Source organism: Anas acuta, chromosome 7 (genome assembly GCF_963932015.1).
Source record: "Anas acuta chromosome 7, bAnaAcu1.1, whole genome shotgun sequence".
In the NCBI taxonomy this organism is placed as follows: domain Eukaryota; kingdom Metazoa; phylum Chordata; class Aves; order Anseriformes; family Anatidae; genus Anas; species Anas acuta.
Genome location: NC_088985.1, coordinates 24,702,899 through 24,720,088, shown reverse-complemented (window position 1 = coordinate 24,720,088; position 17,190 = coordinate 24,702,899). Strand labels below are relative to the sequence as shown.

General features: G+C 42.2%; 1 protein-coding gene across 10 annotated transcripts in view; it reads left to right on the top strand.

The window, feature by feature from the left end:
* Nucleotides 1–352: 352 nt before the first annotated feature.
* Nucleotides 353–17,190, top strand: part of BTRC (beta-transducin repeat containing E3 ubiquitin protein ligase) — a 118,829-nt gene continuing 101,991 nt past the window's right edge. For 4 of the 10 annotated variants that reach the window (XM_068688302.1, XM_068688299.1, XM_068688298.1 and 1 more), the window contains exon 1: nucleotides 355–522. In XM_068688302.1, coding sequence (XP_068544403.1) covers nucleotides 475–522 — 48 coding nt within the window. In that variant the 5' untranslated portion in view covers nucleotides 355–474. Of the gene's footprint in view, nucleotides 523–16,893; nucleotides 16,963–17,190 lie in introns of all 10 variants that reach the window. The other 6 variants (XM_068688301.1, XM_068688297.1, XM_068688294.1 and 3 more) reach the window with 4 other exon arrangements.

Sequence of the window (17,190 nt, the reverse complement as noted above, 5' to 3'; positions counted from 1 at the left end):
TGCTTGGATACTGTGTATGGCCATGGCATGGCGGCTGCGGGGCGATTTGGGGCTGAAAACGCCCCAAATGTCCCCAAAGAGGGGCCCCTTCTGGGGGCCTCCCCTCAGCCCTTGCCCTCAAGTTCCACCGTCACCCCCTCCCCGCACTACAACTCCCAGCATGCCCTTCTCCCACCGGCAGCGCACGCTCCAGCCGGCTCCCGGCGTGCCCCCCTCCGAACTGCCCTCTGGGCTTTGTAGTTCCCACTCCCCCTCGTCCCCTTGCCGGCAGCGCGGCCGGGGACTCCATTTCCCGTGGGCCCACGGGCGGCGCATGCGCCGTGCGGGCGGGCAGGGAGGGAGGGGAGGCTGAGGCGGAGGGTGAAGCGGGCGGGGGGGGGGGGCAGCGCAGGTTCCTGTGTGCGCTGGCTGCGGCCTGGCACCGGGGCGAGGAGGAAGAGGAGGGGGCGGCGGGGCCGGGCCCGGCGCAGGACTATGGACCCGGCTGAGGCAGTGCTGCAGGAGAAGGCCCTCAAGTTCATGGTGAGGGGCTGGGGGGGCGCGGGGGGGGGGAAGGGAAGGGGGGAGGGGGGCGGCCTGAGGGGGCCTGAGGGGGCTGGGGGGGGCCTAGGGGGGGCTGTGAGGGGCGGGGGGGGGGAATTCGAGTGAGGAGGGGGCTGAGGGGGGGGGGAGGGACTCTGGGTGGGGGTTGTGGGGTTGGGAGGGGGTTTTTGGGGTTCTAGGGGGGGTTGTGGGGCTCTAGGGGGGGGGTTTGGGGGCTCTGGGGGGGGTTTGAGGGGCTGGGAGGGGGTTTTTGGGGCTCTGGGGGGGGTTGTGGGGTCCTGGGGAGGGGTTTCTGGGTTTTTCCTCTTGGGCTGGGTGCTCCAGGCAGCGCTGCTGTGCCGCACGCCGTCCCCCCGCAGTTTTATTTTGCCTTTCCCTGCTCTGAGAGGCCCGAAGCAGCGAGCCGTGCATTGATCTTGTTGGTAGCCACCTGGTAGCCACACTGAGCTGCCAAGGTCTGTGAGCTGGCCGTCGGCCTTAGGGGTACCAGCATCCACGCTGCTCCTCAAATGCACCTCCTTAACTTAGATGTGAGGCCTGATACGCTTAAATTCTCCTTTAATTCATTTTTTTTTCTTCATTGTTGGTATTTCTAAGCCTTTTGGCTAGAAACACGAGATGTAGAAATGAAACCAGGCGGGTGCCAACTGAACCGAATGTAAACTTTGGGTGTCCCACACTGTGCTTTCCCTAAGGATGTCATTGAAACGACTGGCAACGCTTGCTAAAAGTTTGTTTCGGATTAGTGCTTCCAGTTGTACAGAATTAAAGCCAAGCTCATCAAGAAGAAGCGATTCTGTTAAACCTCACATATACCCAGAGTGAAACTGAGGAAACGCTCGCTGCAGATTTTGGTTTTTAGTTGAGCTTCGCAACGCTTGTTTGGCTTCTGCTTTTTTAATCCTGTAGAACTTGTTTCTCCTGAGACTTCTTGACCCTTTTGCTAGCAGTCCTGAAGTCTGTCAGATTTATAGAGCCTCAGCTCAGCGAAGTGAGAAAATGCTATGGATACCTAAGTGGGCAGGGTAGCAATTAGTAATAACAACCCACCCTCGTTGGTGTGCGATTGGCCAAAGGAGTGCCCCAGATCCTGTTGCGCTTGTGTTTGGCCAAGCTTGGTAATTACAACCTGCATTGAGATAGCGAGTTTCATATACTGAAAAGTTTCTGCAGAAGTTTCTGCCTGCAACAGCATTGCGAGCGTGTTACACTGTGACGTCTCCTGGGCTGCTTTTTTCACCCTCTGAGCTTCAATTCCCAACCTAAGGCCTCAGTCCAGGCATTTGAGATCTTCATCAGGTACCAGGCCCTATCTCATGGGATTCCCTGTCTGTCTTGCAGCTGGCTGTGCTCCGCCCGCACAATAAAGCTCCCTGACACTAGGGAGAGACCTGAGCGTGAGAGAAAGCTGCTCTTACAGAAGCTGCATCTCTTAAGAGCTCCAGATAAAGGGAAGAATTACCAAGGATCAGGCTGCACTGGGAACTAAAAGCTAAACCAAGTTCCTTAATGTTTTATTTAAATATGCCTCGAATGCAAAATGCATGTAAAAAGTGCTATGGAAGATGGAGTTTCCTTCTGTCCCCCATTGAACTTTTAAGGTGTAAAAAATACAGGTGAGGGAAGAGTGAGAAAGGCTTTTGTTAACACATCTCAGGCCTTTGCTTTAGTAAATATCCATCTAATCCACGTCTCGTTTTAATTACGTTGATGAAGAAGGGTATTTGTCAGACTCGGTGAGGCCTTTCGTTGTTCTCCTTGCCGTACGTGGGGGTGTGGCAGGCAGGTTGCTCTGCTAAGTGAGATCCTATCAGCGGTAAATACCAGCCCGGCTCTGCTAGAAAGCCTCTTGTTGTGTCTGCCTCGCAGCAGGAATGGCAGGGGCACAATTAGCTGCGTGGAGGTAGCAGGTCTTCGCAGCTAGTGCTGAATCATTCGCGGAGAATTACCCGGCTGCGTGATGCGCTTCATGCTCTGCTTCCTCACCAGGTGGATGCAGCTTGGGTTGAGGTGGGTCTTGCTGTCAATTGCTGAGTTTTCCCTGAGAGTTTCCTAACCGCCGAGGTGCCACCCATGGCATCCTTAGGGAAACGTTCAAACCTCTTTTGTAGGCGTGAGGCCTATTGTCTTTCCAGTTTCTGGCTTTGTTTTTTGTTCCGGATTTGCTTCATTTAGGCTTCGTTTCATGTTGAAAACCAGCCCTGTAGGTGGTGTTATTTTGGGGCTTCTCTAGCAAATATTACTTTTTCTGCTTAAAAATGTCAGTACCTAATTTTTGGCAGTGCCTTTGAGCATTTCTCCTGAGTCACAAGATATCAGGCAAGACAGACCTGGTGATTCAATTTTTTCTTTTAATGTCTATCGCTAATGGAAAAATGCCACTTGGAAACTTCATCCAAGTATCTATATTTGATGCCTTGAAAGTCAAACTTGACCGTGTCTTTCCTGCGTGCTTGTGTGTGTAACCTTTTTGACGAGACTAAAAGAAGGCCTTGTTCTTCCTGGCTGGTATTTGCTTGCTTACTGGCCGGTGAAGTAATATTGCTTTTAGCTAATAGCTGCTCTCCAGTTGCGTGTTCAGCTACAATATATGGAACAATATATGGAATGTATGCTTTCAGCATTAAGTAATTATTCATTTAACTTCATTTGCCCGCTCGGTTTGCCCCTGTGTTTCAAGGAGTTATTTCTGAATCTAAACTGCTGTGTATTAGCATTATGCAATACTACGCTGCTGCTCACCAGGGATGACTGTAGCTGCTGGTGAATGAGTCTTTTCTGTCATGCGGTCCACATGCCATCTTTCAGAGCTGCTTTTGAGTGAAAGCCAGCTTACAGATTTAAAATATGTTGTTATGAGTTAGATAGTCCACTGTTCTGCTACTGCACCAAGGATTTTACTGGAGTGGGATCTGTCTCACTTCATCTCGGCGCCTTTTCACGTTCCTAAAACATTATAGAGAGAAAACTACGCTGTCCGTAAAGTACAGTGTTTAAGAGAGTGATGCACAAGATAAAAGGAGAGACAGATATGCCCATTACTTTAAAAACAAACAGAAAAACCCCGACAACATCAACAAAAACATGCCTTATAGAGCTCTTTTTTTATTCTTTCAAGAATATGGGATTTCTCTTGTCATAACCATTTACAGAAGTGCTAGGAATGAGGTGCTCAATAAGTAACTTCCATATTTGAATGAAGTGTTTAAAACTGTAGATACAGTATTTAAAGCCTGAGTGCAATAGGCTCAACTGAGACTTTGATTAAATGTCATATAAAGCAAACTACATATGCCTGCATAGAATAGTAGATATTTTTTCAAAGTAGCTTCAAATGGTTCTGTTAAGTGTACGAATGTTCTGATGATTATCTTTTTAATTAAAATGAGAAATCTTTGTTTAAAGTGGCATTCTTTTTTACGGCCTGTTACAGTCTCTGTAACAATCATTTCTTAAGTCTGAACGTTTTTAATTCCAGGAATCCATTTATATAAAACTATGTTTAGACTTAATTAAGGAACGATTCTTACAAAGCTTGTAAATAGCCAGGAAAAAAGGGACAGAAAATAAAACTGACATTCACACTTAACGGAATGATTGTTATAAGGTATGTAATATGCTATAAAAATACAATAAAGCCCTTTTTATAAGAGTTCATATTTTTTGTTCCTCATTTCGAAAGGTATTTAAGAAAAATATCAAGGCTCTATGAAACAACATCTGTTTTCTTGAATGGACTAGTGACAACTTCAGCTGTGTTTAATTAGCAGTGCTGGGAGCTGTACCTGACCAGTGTGGGATCCCAGCTAGTGTGGTTTGTCAAGCAATAACCTGATATTTAATGCAGTTTCACTTTCTCAGTTTTTCTGAATGAACTGGTTTGCAATACTTCATTTAATTTCCTGGCTTGTAAATAGGAAGATGTTGATAATAGTGTTCTTCGTGAGGCTCTTTTTCCATTTCACCTGTTAGTGTTTTCCTTTTATTTCTGGGCAGTGTGATTCTAGGAAATCCTGATACTGCCTTCCAGTGTTACAGAAGAAGCAAAAGCAGTGTTTTTTAAGATGCATCTGTTCTTTTTTTTTTGTTTGTGAAGACCCTTAAGTTCCTTAGTTTTGGTATTACCATGCTTGCAGGAGCTTCTGATTAACTGGAGGGCAACACAGTAAGGAATAATCAGTGTAGTTGGAGGCTGAAAGGTAACAGGCTTGGAATCCCTGGTTTATTTTTTTTCTTCCCCTTTTTATTCATATATACACACACAAAACAGGTAGACAAAAGCTTATACTTTCAAGCGGTTCCATTTGCACTGAACTCGGATGATTTATGGCATCAGTAGGGCTCAGATTTTAAAGACCTGGGACTTGTTAGCTATTGTTTTAAAACTGCTTAAGAGTCTTACCACCTTCCTAATAGAATATTTTTGTTCTGCTAACTTTGGCAGAGAATCCTGAGCACCCAAAGCGAGGCTGGCATGAAGGCAGTGAGAGTAATTTGGTAAAGCAGATGGGATAGCAGAGAGTTACTTCCCAAATATGGGGTTTCAAATGCTGCTTGAGTATTGAATATATACTTAGTCATTTTCTCCAATAGACCCGAAATAACATTTCCTTAGTTTGAGGATTTGTTGGAACTAGTATATTGTAAAGATGATGTGGATTTCTTTTTCTTCTGCCCCAAACTCTTTGTGCTGTAGGTTTTTCTGCACCTGGGTTAGGCCTTTGGTACTTCGGTAACTTTACCCTCGCTTCTCTGGTAATGTTTCAGTTCAGCCACTTTGCTCCATTAAATGTGTGCAATTAGAAAAGCAAATGGCAAATTTGCTATCGCATCACTGAAGTATTTAGTTTCATAGACTTAAAAAGCAGAATTTGTTGCACCGTGCTCTTTGCACTATTATATATACTATAAACATCAGAGAGAATAGGCTGACCTTAATATTTGCTTCTCAGACTAAATCGCCGCCTTGCAGCAGTTATTTCCCACTGAATAAAAAGTTTAATTTCACGCCCTGATTAGTACTAGTATGTGCAGGTGGATATTTATTTTATGCAGCTAAACTAATCTGCCTTGGCAAATTATTTGCCAGTCAGCAGAGCTATAATTCCTCATGAGTATTTGGTACTAAATTATCATTCTCATTAGTGAGATAAAGCAGCCTGTTCTAGCCACAGAGTTTGGTTAGGCAAAGGTTTTCCCAAATAATCCTTAGAAGATACAAAATATGTGCAGTGTCCTCAATATTCTTGATACTTTATAGTGGTTTGGGAGATGGCTCGATGTAACGAGGATTTCCGAGGAAGAAAATAATTTCATTCTGTAGTTAGGTATTGTCTCCAGAGGTAAGGTAGGGAATATGCTGTGTTCTGAGAGCTGATCTTTAATGAGAGAGGAGGGGAGGAAACAAACCCAACCCAACAGAACCTGATCAGAGCATTTCCAGCGGCCAAACAAGCTCTGATCTGTGGGCAGTAAGTGAGATGAAAAGGTAAAGTTACCCAGTGCTTTCCCATTGTTTGTTTTCAGTGTGAGCACTTATTGAGCTAGGGGAAAGTGATTTGAGACTAGAAATTAAATGGAAGGAGAAGCTTCATGTTCTAATCTGATTTAAAATTCATGTCAACTATAAAAACATTTAAAGTGGAGAGCAGAAAGTGTTTGCAGTGGTACAAATGCTGACTGGGTATCTTGTCAAGTGGATGTGCTCATCCACTTTTTTTTTTTTTCATTTTACTCTGCCGGTAGTTGTTTGTACCATAAAACTTGCTAATGAAAAGTCCTTTTATTGCAGGGAAAGTCAGTTATACCTAAAAATTACAAAATTTCACTGAGTTGAGTGATGGGATTCCACTGACTTGTCTCCCCTGCGTAGATGCATTTCGTGGCATATTCATTTTCTGAGCGATCACTACAACAGCATTTAAGGTATGAATGACCACATGTACAACCAGCAAGCTGAGCCACTGGATTTTATTTTATAAAAGTTGTCATACTGAATTCAGCAATGCAAGTGGAATAAGCTATCCCTGTTTCCTTGCTTGCCTGTTTACATTGTGTCACCTCAAACCTCTGTGTGTGCTGCTGAGATGCGTGTAGTATTTCAGCATGCTCAGTGGCCAACTAGTGTTTCTAATGCTCTGTATTTTCTCCAGTCTTCCTCATTTCCTCCTTCCTACAACTCAGGAGATGCTTAACAAGGCATGTTATTTATATATTTCAAGTGCTTTTGCACAGAAGTGTTGCAGGAAGCACGACAGACACTAGTATGGTCAGATCATGCTCCATTTTATTGCCCGAATAGCCTAACTTTTATAGTGAACTTAACAGGGGCGGATAGTGTCTCACACAAGATTATTGGTCAAAAGCACTCAGACAAACAACTACAAGAAAACAACCCCACCTGGAAGAAAACAACGCCCCTGTGATTAGCACTCACGTAGACCTTGTCCTTGAAGCCAGCTGCTGGTAACAATATAAATTTCTAAATTCCTCAACTGGGCGATGTGGGAACACTGTCATGGGAACTTCTCATAGTTGCCCTGGTAGCTTGGTTTGCTCAGCTGCAGCAAGCCATGGGATCTTTGCTGTTTCAAAAAATCCCTCAACGCAGAAGGGCTGAATGCAGCATTTGTTTAGCTGTGGAAACAGCAAACGAGTTGCAGCACAGCAGAGTCCAGTGGCTGCAGCTAAATGGTAGGTGCTCAAAATATAATTAATGGGCGATCGAACATGAAGCTGTTTACTTGATGGAGATGCTGATTAGCGCTGAGAAAAACCTGGTTCCACAGCAACTGTTGGGAAATAAACATCTTGAGATTTACATTGAATGTGTCCTGTGTATTAAACAACTCTACTTTCTATTATTTTTTTTTTTTGTCTGAGTCCTTGAGGAACTCTGGTGTTGGCCACGTACTACCCCTGCTTTGCAGAAGAGGAAACTGGAGCTCAAAAATTTGCCTGGGGTCATGACCGGGAGGAATTTGTGTGGGGTCATATGGTACCCTGATAAGAGTAGGAAGAATAAAAAGAAACCAGTTGTTCTAATAGCTACCCCTGTGCTTCTAACCATGTTTTGGTTAATTTTACAATTGGCTAACCACCTGTTAAGATAACACATTTTATCATTAAACAAAATTAATTTTTAAAATGGCTTGAAACTGTCTGTTTTTAATGGGATCTGAATATTCTTTGTTTTAATCTGCCTCATGAGGCTTGTCTTTCTTCTGGGAAGTGCACTGTTACATCATTAAAATACCATCCCCTACTGAGAGAGAAATCGGTCCCATTCACTAAATGGCGGTGCTGAAACAATGACAAGTATTTCTAAAAACTGCATTAAAATTCATTTTTTCTCCTTCATTTGCAAGTTCCGTGGTTCCATTCGCCAACGGGTGCCCAGCCTGCTCGCAGCTCTGTGTGCCCAGCCCGGGTTGGTAGCTGTGATGGCAGAACCTGCAGTGGAGGCTTCTTCTTTTAAATTCCTTCACTTTTTCACAATGATGTGTTCGGAAACAAAAGATTGTAAATTTGCTGATTTTAGTCCTCTGCACTAAGAACTGAAAACATCTGATTTAATTTTCCTTCTTACCACTGCTGAAACAGGCTCTTTGCATCGTCTTGGTGAGAGCAGCAGGAAGGAGAGGACAAGGAAGAACAGGGAAGCGTGGCGAGGGGTCTTCCCAGCCTTGCTGAGGGAAGGACAGGAGCGTTTACGGTCTGCGAGCAGGAGCCATGCAACCTCTTGGCAGAATCTACTGGAGTAACCAGTTCGGACTGGCAGAAGCAGAGAGCTTTAATGCTGGTTTCATTTTCTTCATCCCATGATAAGAAAAGAAATGTTGCAGGAACGGACTTTGAAGGGATGAATTTCTGAAGTCCTGATGTATGTTAGCAGGACAGCATGAAGCATACCTCTAACTGTAGTCTGGCTGTCCACACCATCCTCTTTGGAAGCATCTGTAGCAAAACTGATGTGATGAAGATTGTAGAAAGGGAATTTGCTCTCCCAAATTCTAGTGAGTGCCGAATTCTGGTGTGGCTTTCTTCATCACCTGGCTTTGTGCCCACATGTGGATTCTTGCAGTTTGTAGGAGTTCTCCCTTGATTCTTGCATCTGAGGACATCTTACAGTTCATAATTTTTTTTCAAATGTAGGAAGATGGACTGAATGCTCAGGAGAAAGGTGATGGTGGGCTTTGTGTGGCTACAAAGCAGGGCTTGACTGCGTTCTGGCTGGAAAAGGAAATCTTGACGTTTCCAGGCTTGCCCCATTTGGCAGCCAAAGCAGTCTCTAGTTGCTTCAGAGAAAAATGGTCTAGTGTGGAAGTCTGTCATACAGCACAATCGCTCCCTCTCCACGCACATCATTTGTAATTTATTGTGAGAGCGATGCAGAGCTGTGGTTATGTGGGAGTTGCTTTTAGTTTACGGATAGCTGGCCTTCAAATTCCTGCCTGATAGGAAGATGCTGTGGTTCTCCAGAGGGGTGGTTCGTTGGATCTGCTGAATGCTCTTCCTTCTTGTATGCCAGAGCTCTAAACAGAGCTGAGGAATGCAGCCAGCCGTCATTCATCTCCTGCAAATTAGAACAATGAGAAGTGGGTGTAGTCTCAAGAAGCAGGGATCAGTCTCGTTTTAGAAGATGCTTCTTGGAAGCATCTCAGCACTTTTCTGAAGAAACCTAGACAATGTTAACACCCTCCTCAAGTATGGCAGAAGGTGTTTTCTGTTGCTAATAGGTTTAAAAGAAAAATCTACATGCCCTCTGCATTTTTTGTAACTTTTTTCCTTTTTTTTCCTCTTTTTGACTTGAATGACTCCAGTATAGTGCATTGTTTTTGTACTTTGTCACAGCTGTTTTTATAAACAAGCAGAAACATCCTGAGACTTTTCCACTTCCAAGAGGATATTCATATATATCCGTATCTCACTGGCCTTAAAAATAAGACTTTATGCAGAGGCAAAACAGCACGGAGCCTGATAGTGACAGGAAAGATCTCCCATGTGGTGTCGGAGCAGGTTTTGTGGAGCATGGGTTCAAATCCCCTGTATTGGCTGTACTCTGTAGTTTATTTTGCAACCTACTCAGAGCAGTTTCATAAATGAGTAGAATTTCCTTTGATATGGTGTTGTAGGGCTATTCCAAACTGCAGCACTTGATACCTAGAATCCTCACTCTTATATTCCTGCTTAACTTCATTCATGGCTAATTCATTCTCGTTGGTTCTTGTGTCGGTGTTCTTGAGCTTAAACAGCTCTTCTTGATCCTCCGTGCTGATCAGGATATATTTGTGGGGAGCGGTTGTATCCTCCTATTCTCTGAGATGGATTTTTTCTTCCTTTTGCTTTCCCTCATGGGATGTTTCGTATAGCATCTTATCATCTTAGCAGATCTTTTTTAAACAGCTGCAGAATTTGATTAATCTACCTGAAACAAGAGTGGTCAGAGCTATACACAGCATTCCAGAGAGAGGTTTTATGGGTTCCTTGTACTAAAACATTCATACTAATTTCTTTCTACAGGGAACTTTTCATCTTATGCATCCTGTAGCATTTTTTGTCTTTGTGGCTTCATCTTACTGATGAACCATCACTGTCTAATGAATCTGAACATACCTCTAGGCCTGTTCCCCTCTTCTCAGTTGCTGAGTGCCTAGGGAATAATGTTACTTTTTGATTTATATACATCTTGTGTTAGTTGTGTTACTCAAATCTTCAAGACGCCGTGCCCTACATATTATGATGCCTCTTAACTTTATCAGCAAATTTCATCAGTGCATTGGTAATTCTATTTTAGCAATTAATGAGAATATTTGAACGTTAATTCTAAGATTAATAATTGATTTCAACAAGGATCAAATCGTACAGCTTGGTGGTTCCCCTTTTCAAAATAACCTGTGATCCTCGACCCTCTTTAGTTTTTTATCCTCCTTACCACTCCGGTATTAATCCTAATCCTCTCCATTTTAACTAGTAACTTCCTACGTGTCATCTATCAAATGCTTAACTACTTCTAATTTGTCTGGACTTCAGTGATCTTCTTAAAGAAGAAGATTGGGTTAGTCTAGCACTAATTGTAATTTGTTCTAAATTGGGAGTAGATTTACTTCGGCCTCCCATGGCGAGTTCTTCATTTTAGCGATAGCTATCAGAACTTGGTCTTGGTAGATTTCCTTTCTTGGGAGATGGTATGTACTGTTTTTTTTGTGTGTGTGTTTTTTTACTATTATTTTTTTCTAAAGGTTGGTCAGCCAATGTTTCAGACTCGTTCTGGTCGGTCTTTTATAAGTATTTATTCTGCATGAGGATGCTTCCAGAGACCACCCATTAGGTATCTTCAGTTACTTCTGCTTCATTCTTGCACCATGATCATTCCTCCAAGACAATATATTTCCTTGGTATCCATTGTTTTAAGGTAGCTTTTCCTCTAGTCAAGCCAGACAAAGAAGCTTTTGCATCTTGTGCTGGTCTTGAGGATCTGAGAACTGTCATGGAGCTGACCTTAGTACAGGGCATTTGGATTAGGAAAGGAGACTGAATACATCCTGGTAAATACCCTGAGCAATGAGTTGTGGGCTCCAAGTTACTTAGGAGTGAATAGGTCCCATGTTGTAATTGTAGCACAGTGCTTTGTGGGGGGAATTAATTGGGACAGAATGGCCATTTCTGCAAAATGGAAGTTTTTTTGGATTATTTTATTGAATGGAAAAGCATTTGGCTGGAGTGTTGTGTATTCAGAGGACTGACTAGCTAACCAGATTGTTGTGGTTGAATACTGGATTCTGTTCTCAAAAGTGTTTCAATTTCTTTAGAAAAAAAAATAATTGTAATCCTCTTAAAAAAATGTCTGCTTAATGAGAAATGCACGTTTCTTTGCAGGATAGTTGGCACAGATCTCTAACCCATCTCTTCTGTATGCTTTTTTTGGTCTGCTACCTGGAATTGAGTAGGAAATCAGGAAGGTAAAAGTGCTAGAGGTTCTTCTACTGATTATGGAAATCGTAGTTTTCCAGACTTCTTAATATTGTTCACCTTGGCTCTATTTTTTTTTCTGAAAGACTTTTTTTTATTACTGATGCTCTTGAGTTGCAGTGAGAAGTTAGTATCCAGGATGAGCTTTCCAGCTTTTATATGGGTTTAGGAAAAAGAGACAAGATGCAGCCTTAGAAGGTACCGTCTTCAGTTTCTTGAGATTTAGACAAGCTTCTACCTTCTGTTTTGTACATAATGGGTGCCACTATTCTTGTTGGCTAATCCGTACAAGTTCAGACAGTAATATGAGACGTGTAGTTTCTCTTCACCATAGGTTTTGTAGCCTTGAAGGGGCTGAACTTGAATTTCAGATGTGAAATGTCAAGTGGTTGCGAAATCAAGGATGCTTTTATGCATGGGCACGAGGAGGATGTCTTTGTGCTCTGATAGCAAGCATGTTCACAGAGCTCGCTGTTACTTTGTCCTAAGATTAATGGAGTGTCATCACGGATCTCCATCTGGTTTTGAATGCTGTAGCTTAGTATTCCTGGGAGCCCTTAAGAAGGTATCCTGATGTTTCATGTTACTGAAGTAGCTTTCCCTGTAGCCGCAGCCATTGCAGGCTATAAAAGCTTGTCTTCTTATCTGTCAAGGAATATAAATACGCGCTTGCCAATAAGTTGGTTTTGAACATATCCTGGTCAATACACTCCAGACAAATTCACTGAAGAACTAGAGGAGCCGTGCTCACCGTGTGTGGTGAATTCATTAAGCTTCCAGGCAGAGGCAGAGCCTGCTGCTTGGCAGTGCTGTGTCCCTGAGAAGTTCATGCATCCAATTGTGAGACCTACTGACCAGCTCGATGTCCTTCATCCCTTCCCCAAAATCCCACAAACTGCACGCTTAAACGTTAGCAGCCTGTGGTTTTAGTATCAGAGAGTTGGTAGATTTCTGTCCTAATAATAATGAAAAAAACTGAAATCCTGTCTGTTTCTGTTGAATTAGAGTCCAGAGATTTAATGGTGCCTTATCCTGAGCGATGCTTTGGGCAGGGGAATAAGGTATCTGTTGGGGCCACGAGACGGTGTAGTAGGAATCCAATTTATTGCTGTAATGCATACAAACTCATTAACAAGTTCTAGGCCACAGGGGATATTTTCCTTTACTCTGAAAGTCATCTCAGCCGGACAATCTTCAGTGCAACTGGCCGTGCCCTCCCATGTCAGTGAGTGACAGATCTAATTCTGCCGTTGTAGCCACGAGCCTCTTAGTTAATGGAGTCGTGAATATTGTTACTCAGAGGCAACCTTCAGAGTATCAAAATGCATTGTTCCTCTTCTTCACTTGGTATTTATCAAAACAAGGTGTTACATCTAATGAATGCAATGTTATCTTCGAATAAATACTTGGGTGTAGATCATAACTTCAAGGGAAGGAAAACAGAAGCAGCTTTACAGCTGCGCTGCGATGACAGAGAGCGATGGGTTTAGCTTGCCTGCTTGAATGTTACGTGATGGAAACCCAGAGCCGGTGTCCTCTTTGAGGGGGGAAGGAAGCATTATGATCAGTTTCATAAAATCCTTAGTATGTACGTATATTTCATACGAGTCTCATTTCCCCCCTGTTTCTTCTTACGTGGGAACAGATAAAACGGAGAGGCAGCAGTACTGCTCGGCACGTACCATAGTAGGTTTCACTTTATAATTATCGCTCTGACATATTTATCTTTTCTTATGGAAGTGAAGATGCAGATATTTAAGAACCCTTCTTGCACAAAAAAGCCCAATTTCCGCTCAGTACTTAATTAGCACTTGTTTATGACACGGCATCTGATTTGATTTTCAAAACAAATTGCACAGTAAAGAGGCTGATATTTAAACTGTATAGTAACCACAGCTCCAGCTGTGACTCAAATATTGTAAGCCTTCAGGGGTTGTGTTTAGGCTTAGAAAATAGGAACTCAGGCCTGTAATTAAATGTCCTCTAAAAATCAGCCTTTTTAGGGAAGGGAAGAGGGTACTGCTGAACATTAAATGGCTGACTTGTTCTCAGAAATCATTCTGTTGTTCTAGGCCTTGCTGGGGATGGCAGAAATCAAATGGATTGAAAAGGGAAGAGTGGATTACAAAAGGAAAGAAGTCAGTTAAGGGTTGGAAAAAGCAAGATAGAAGTTAGCGGTAAGAGTGCCTGCCAAGTTACTTCTGAGGAAGGTGAGCACAGGGGTGGGTATTGAAAAAGAGAGAAAAAAACATAGCAGCCTAACCTCTAGTCATGGAAAATGCTGGAGCAGACACTAAGAAAATAATATTACACTTCTGAATGATATTGCAATCATGAACATAAACAGTGTGTGCTCATGAAAATCCAAAAATGAGTAGATCTTGCTGGGCAATTAATTGTGTCACTGATAGAATTGCCTTGAATGGGTCATAACTCTGGAGGATTTTAGCGTTGATTGATAAAATACTACAACTTTCAAACAAGATATTTGTCAGTGTTACAGAGCTTTTAAAGGCTTGCAGGGGAAGAAGGATGATTTATTATTTTTTTCTTAATTTAAAGGTTTAAAAAATATTTTTTATTAATAAAGGTACATGTGGGTTCCTCTGCTGTCACTTGGACAAAGAAATTCGGAAAGGTTTAACCAGATGTACTTACTTGTTTGTCTGTCCTGAAGAAGACATCCCTGGGGTCATTCACAGTGTGGCTATGAGAACCAAAGGCAAAATTTAGGAGGCTGGTTGTAAAATAAAGTTTAGCCAATGGTGAGTGTGTATGAATTAAATGTTGATGAGCCAGAGCTCCAGAGATTTTATTTAAGTTACACTTTTCCATCAGTACTTGCATTCGATGTGAGTGGGGCTCACCTCTGCACATATCCCACTTTAACAGAATAAGAAGCACATTTGGGTAGTGACATACCTTGTACTGGTAAGATTTACTTCTCTTCTGCATAGATTATTTTTAATTAATGGGGAGAAGCTTATCAAATGTAGAGGAGACGTGCCTCACTGAGGTGCTTTTGCAAGTACGGTGGTGGGTCTTGGTTTCTCCTGTTTGTGTATTTAAGTCATCAGTACTGAAAAATAAATCAAGTTTACAGTAGCTGCTAATCTGCTGAAAGTCCTAATTACTTTTACTGCTGGTGCTCAAGCAATGAAGTCACAAAGAATTAGTGTTGCTAAGAGTTGTGTAAATAAAACTACGTTGTTATCTTTGGTGGTGGAGACACTTCTGCATGGGAGTAATCCTGGTGGTTGTAGAAGATCTGTTAACATACTTACATGTTTGCAGCACCAGGATCTTCAGATTAAATGGTTTAAATCATTCTTAAATCAGTTACTCAAACTGCTCGGGGCTGCTGGGCTTTACAAACATTAAGCAGCCTGCCAGTCCTAGGAGAAAGCTTTACTCTTATCCTTTAATTTGCAGGCCAGGTGACCGAAACAGAGAAAGAAGCGAGGTCATTTTTCACAGCTTTGTTGTGTGAACCTGGGCAGATCTGAGGCTGGTATTCAGGTCTTTACTCCTGACACTGATTTAACCAAAAGGTCATTATTTCTGCTTGTTTATGAAGGCTGTTTTTTCTTCTTTTTCCCCTTGTCAGGTATACCGTGCTGTACAACTTTGAAAAAGCAACCGAAGCACTTGAGCCAGGTGTAAATGTGGGTTTCTGTAGCCTTCTTGCTAGAGATAGGTAGGACGTCATGTAGTCCCTTCCATTTTCAAAGCACGTAGGAATGTCAGCAGTTCCTCTCAGCAGACCTGTGAGGTGGGTTAAATAAGTGTTGTCCTCATTTTACAGTAGTAGAGAGACTAACCACCCATGAAGTTAGTGCTGAACTAAGGATTAGGTCTTGGAGCATGATGCTTCTAGCTGTGTAAGGAGTCCCCTAAAACATGGTTTGTTAATGTGTTAAGCATTGCAAGTCCAGGCTCAGCAGGTGAATGCCATAACCAGATGTACTTGACTTTAATTTATCAGCACAATAGTGGTTATTAAAAATCATGTTTAACCGAGTTTACAGGCTAGGACACCAGGGCATAATCTTACAAGTATTTTGAAAGATTTAGGAGGTTTTCAATTTCAGCTGGAGAGAAGCAAAAATAACGAAGGTTCAAAGTATATTTTGAAATCCTGTATGTGTACTTCTCTTTATAGGGAACATTTTAGTGTTTTCCAGTTCGTGTTTTTGTTTCCAATTCCAAGGCTGAACTGCCTCCCCGCCATAGCTGTGAATATTAGTCATTCAGTGCTGACGCATTTTTCCTCTCTAAGCAGTTCTAATTTTTACTGTTACAAGCACCAAGGTGGACGCAGTTTGTACAAACTAAATCTTGGGTTGACACAAGAACAAATGGGAATAAACTCACCTTGAATAGATCTTTTCTGAAAGTCAGAGAGATGTTTCCAGCCTTCCAGGAGGAGACGGGGGGAGATGTGTCTGCTGTTGTAGAGGGAAATTTACAGTGAATTAAGAAAGGGACTGCGAAGTGATTGCCAGGAGTAAAAAGGATGGTGAACTTGGTGTCTGAGTGCATCCTGTCTGGTCCTGCGGCTCAGATGTGATTTTAGTTCCTAAGCATCTCCTTTTTTTGGGGGGGCATGGTTAAATTCAAATAGTTTTGCAGATTTTGAGAATCGTTGAATTGCAAATGAATGTCATGACAGGTAATGTTTCATTTTGTTACGTTTCTTTATTTATTTGTAAGTTATACTGTGTGTTTTGTGCTTCCAGAGTGACTGTGTATCTTGCCTTTTCCTCAACCTGATAAGCATGGAATCAATAAAAGGGGAGGAGTTTATATTTGCTTCTCAGTTTGAGGAATAATTTATGATAGCAAGCGAGTGTGGTTTCCTGCTATTCCCATGTCAAGGCTGTGCCTTTCCAGAGTTTTTCCATAATCCTTTCACACTGTCTCGTGTCTGGTCTGATTGTTGAGTGACTGTAAAAATGCTCTCATAGCCTGACTGCTGCTGTTTTGGTACCATTTAGCTTTATACCTTGGCCAAAGCAGTAAAGGCTGTTAGTCTCTGGTGCTGCACCCACCACAGCTGCAGTGCTTATCCAAGTGCATTTGTGTGGGAATTTTAAAGGAATATCTCTGTGTACCCAGCTGAAATGTAAAATGGTGGAAATTGTTTTTTTTATTAAAAAAAAAAGTGGTGGATTTGTTAGGCGAGTGTTCCTAAAGCAGCTGATACCAGAGGTAATAAACAAAATCTGGGGACTAAACATTTGCATATTTTTTTAAAATAAATAAATAAATAAATGATGCAGATTTTTTTAAATTATTTAAAATACTCCAGAATTTAGCCTTAGGTTAGTTAGGTCCCAGTGTAAAAGGAGGTCTCTCTCTATGTCTATTCTCTCCTAGCCCCGAATACACATGCCAAAAGATGGATTCCAACTTTTATCTTCTGGATACCAAGCATGGCTAAAGCAGGTTGGACTGTATTATTGTTATTCATCTCATGTGAGGGACTGTGTTGGACACCTGTGCTTGTCTCATTAGTGAAGTACATAAATGAGGGTATAATGAAGTTACGGTGCCATGTTAGCTGATACCCTCCATAGCCATCACTGTTTTGTGTTTATGCATGCTGTGTTTGTATAACATTTTCCTCACGAGTCTTCTGAATGTGCACTCCTTGTAAATAAAAGTTCAAAAAGC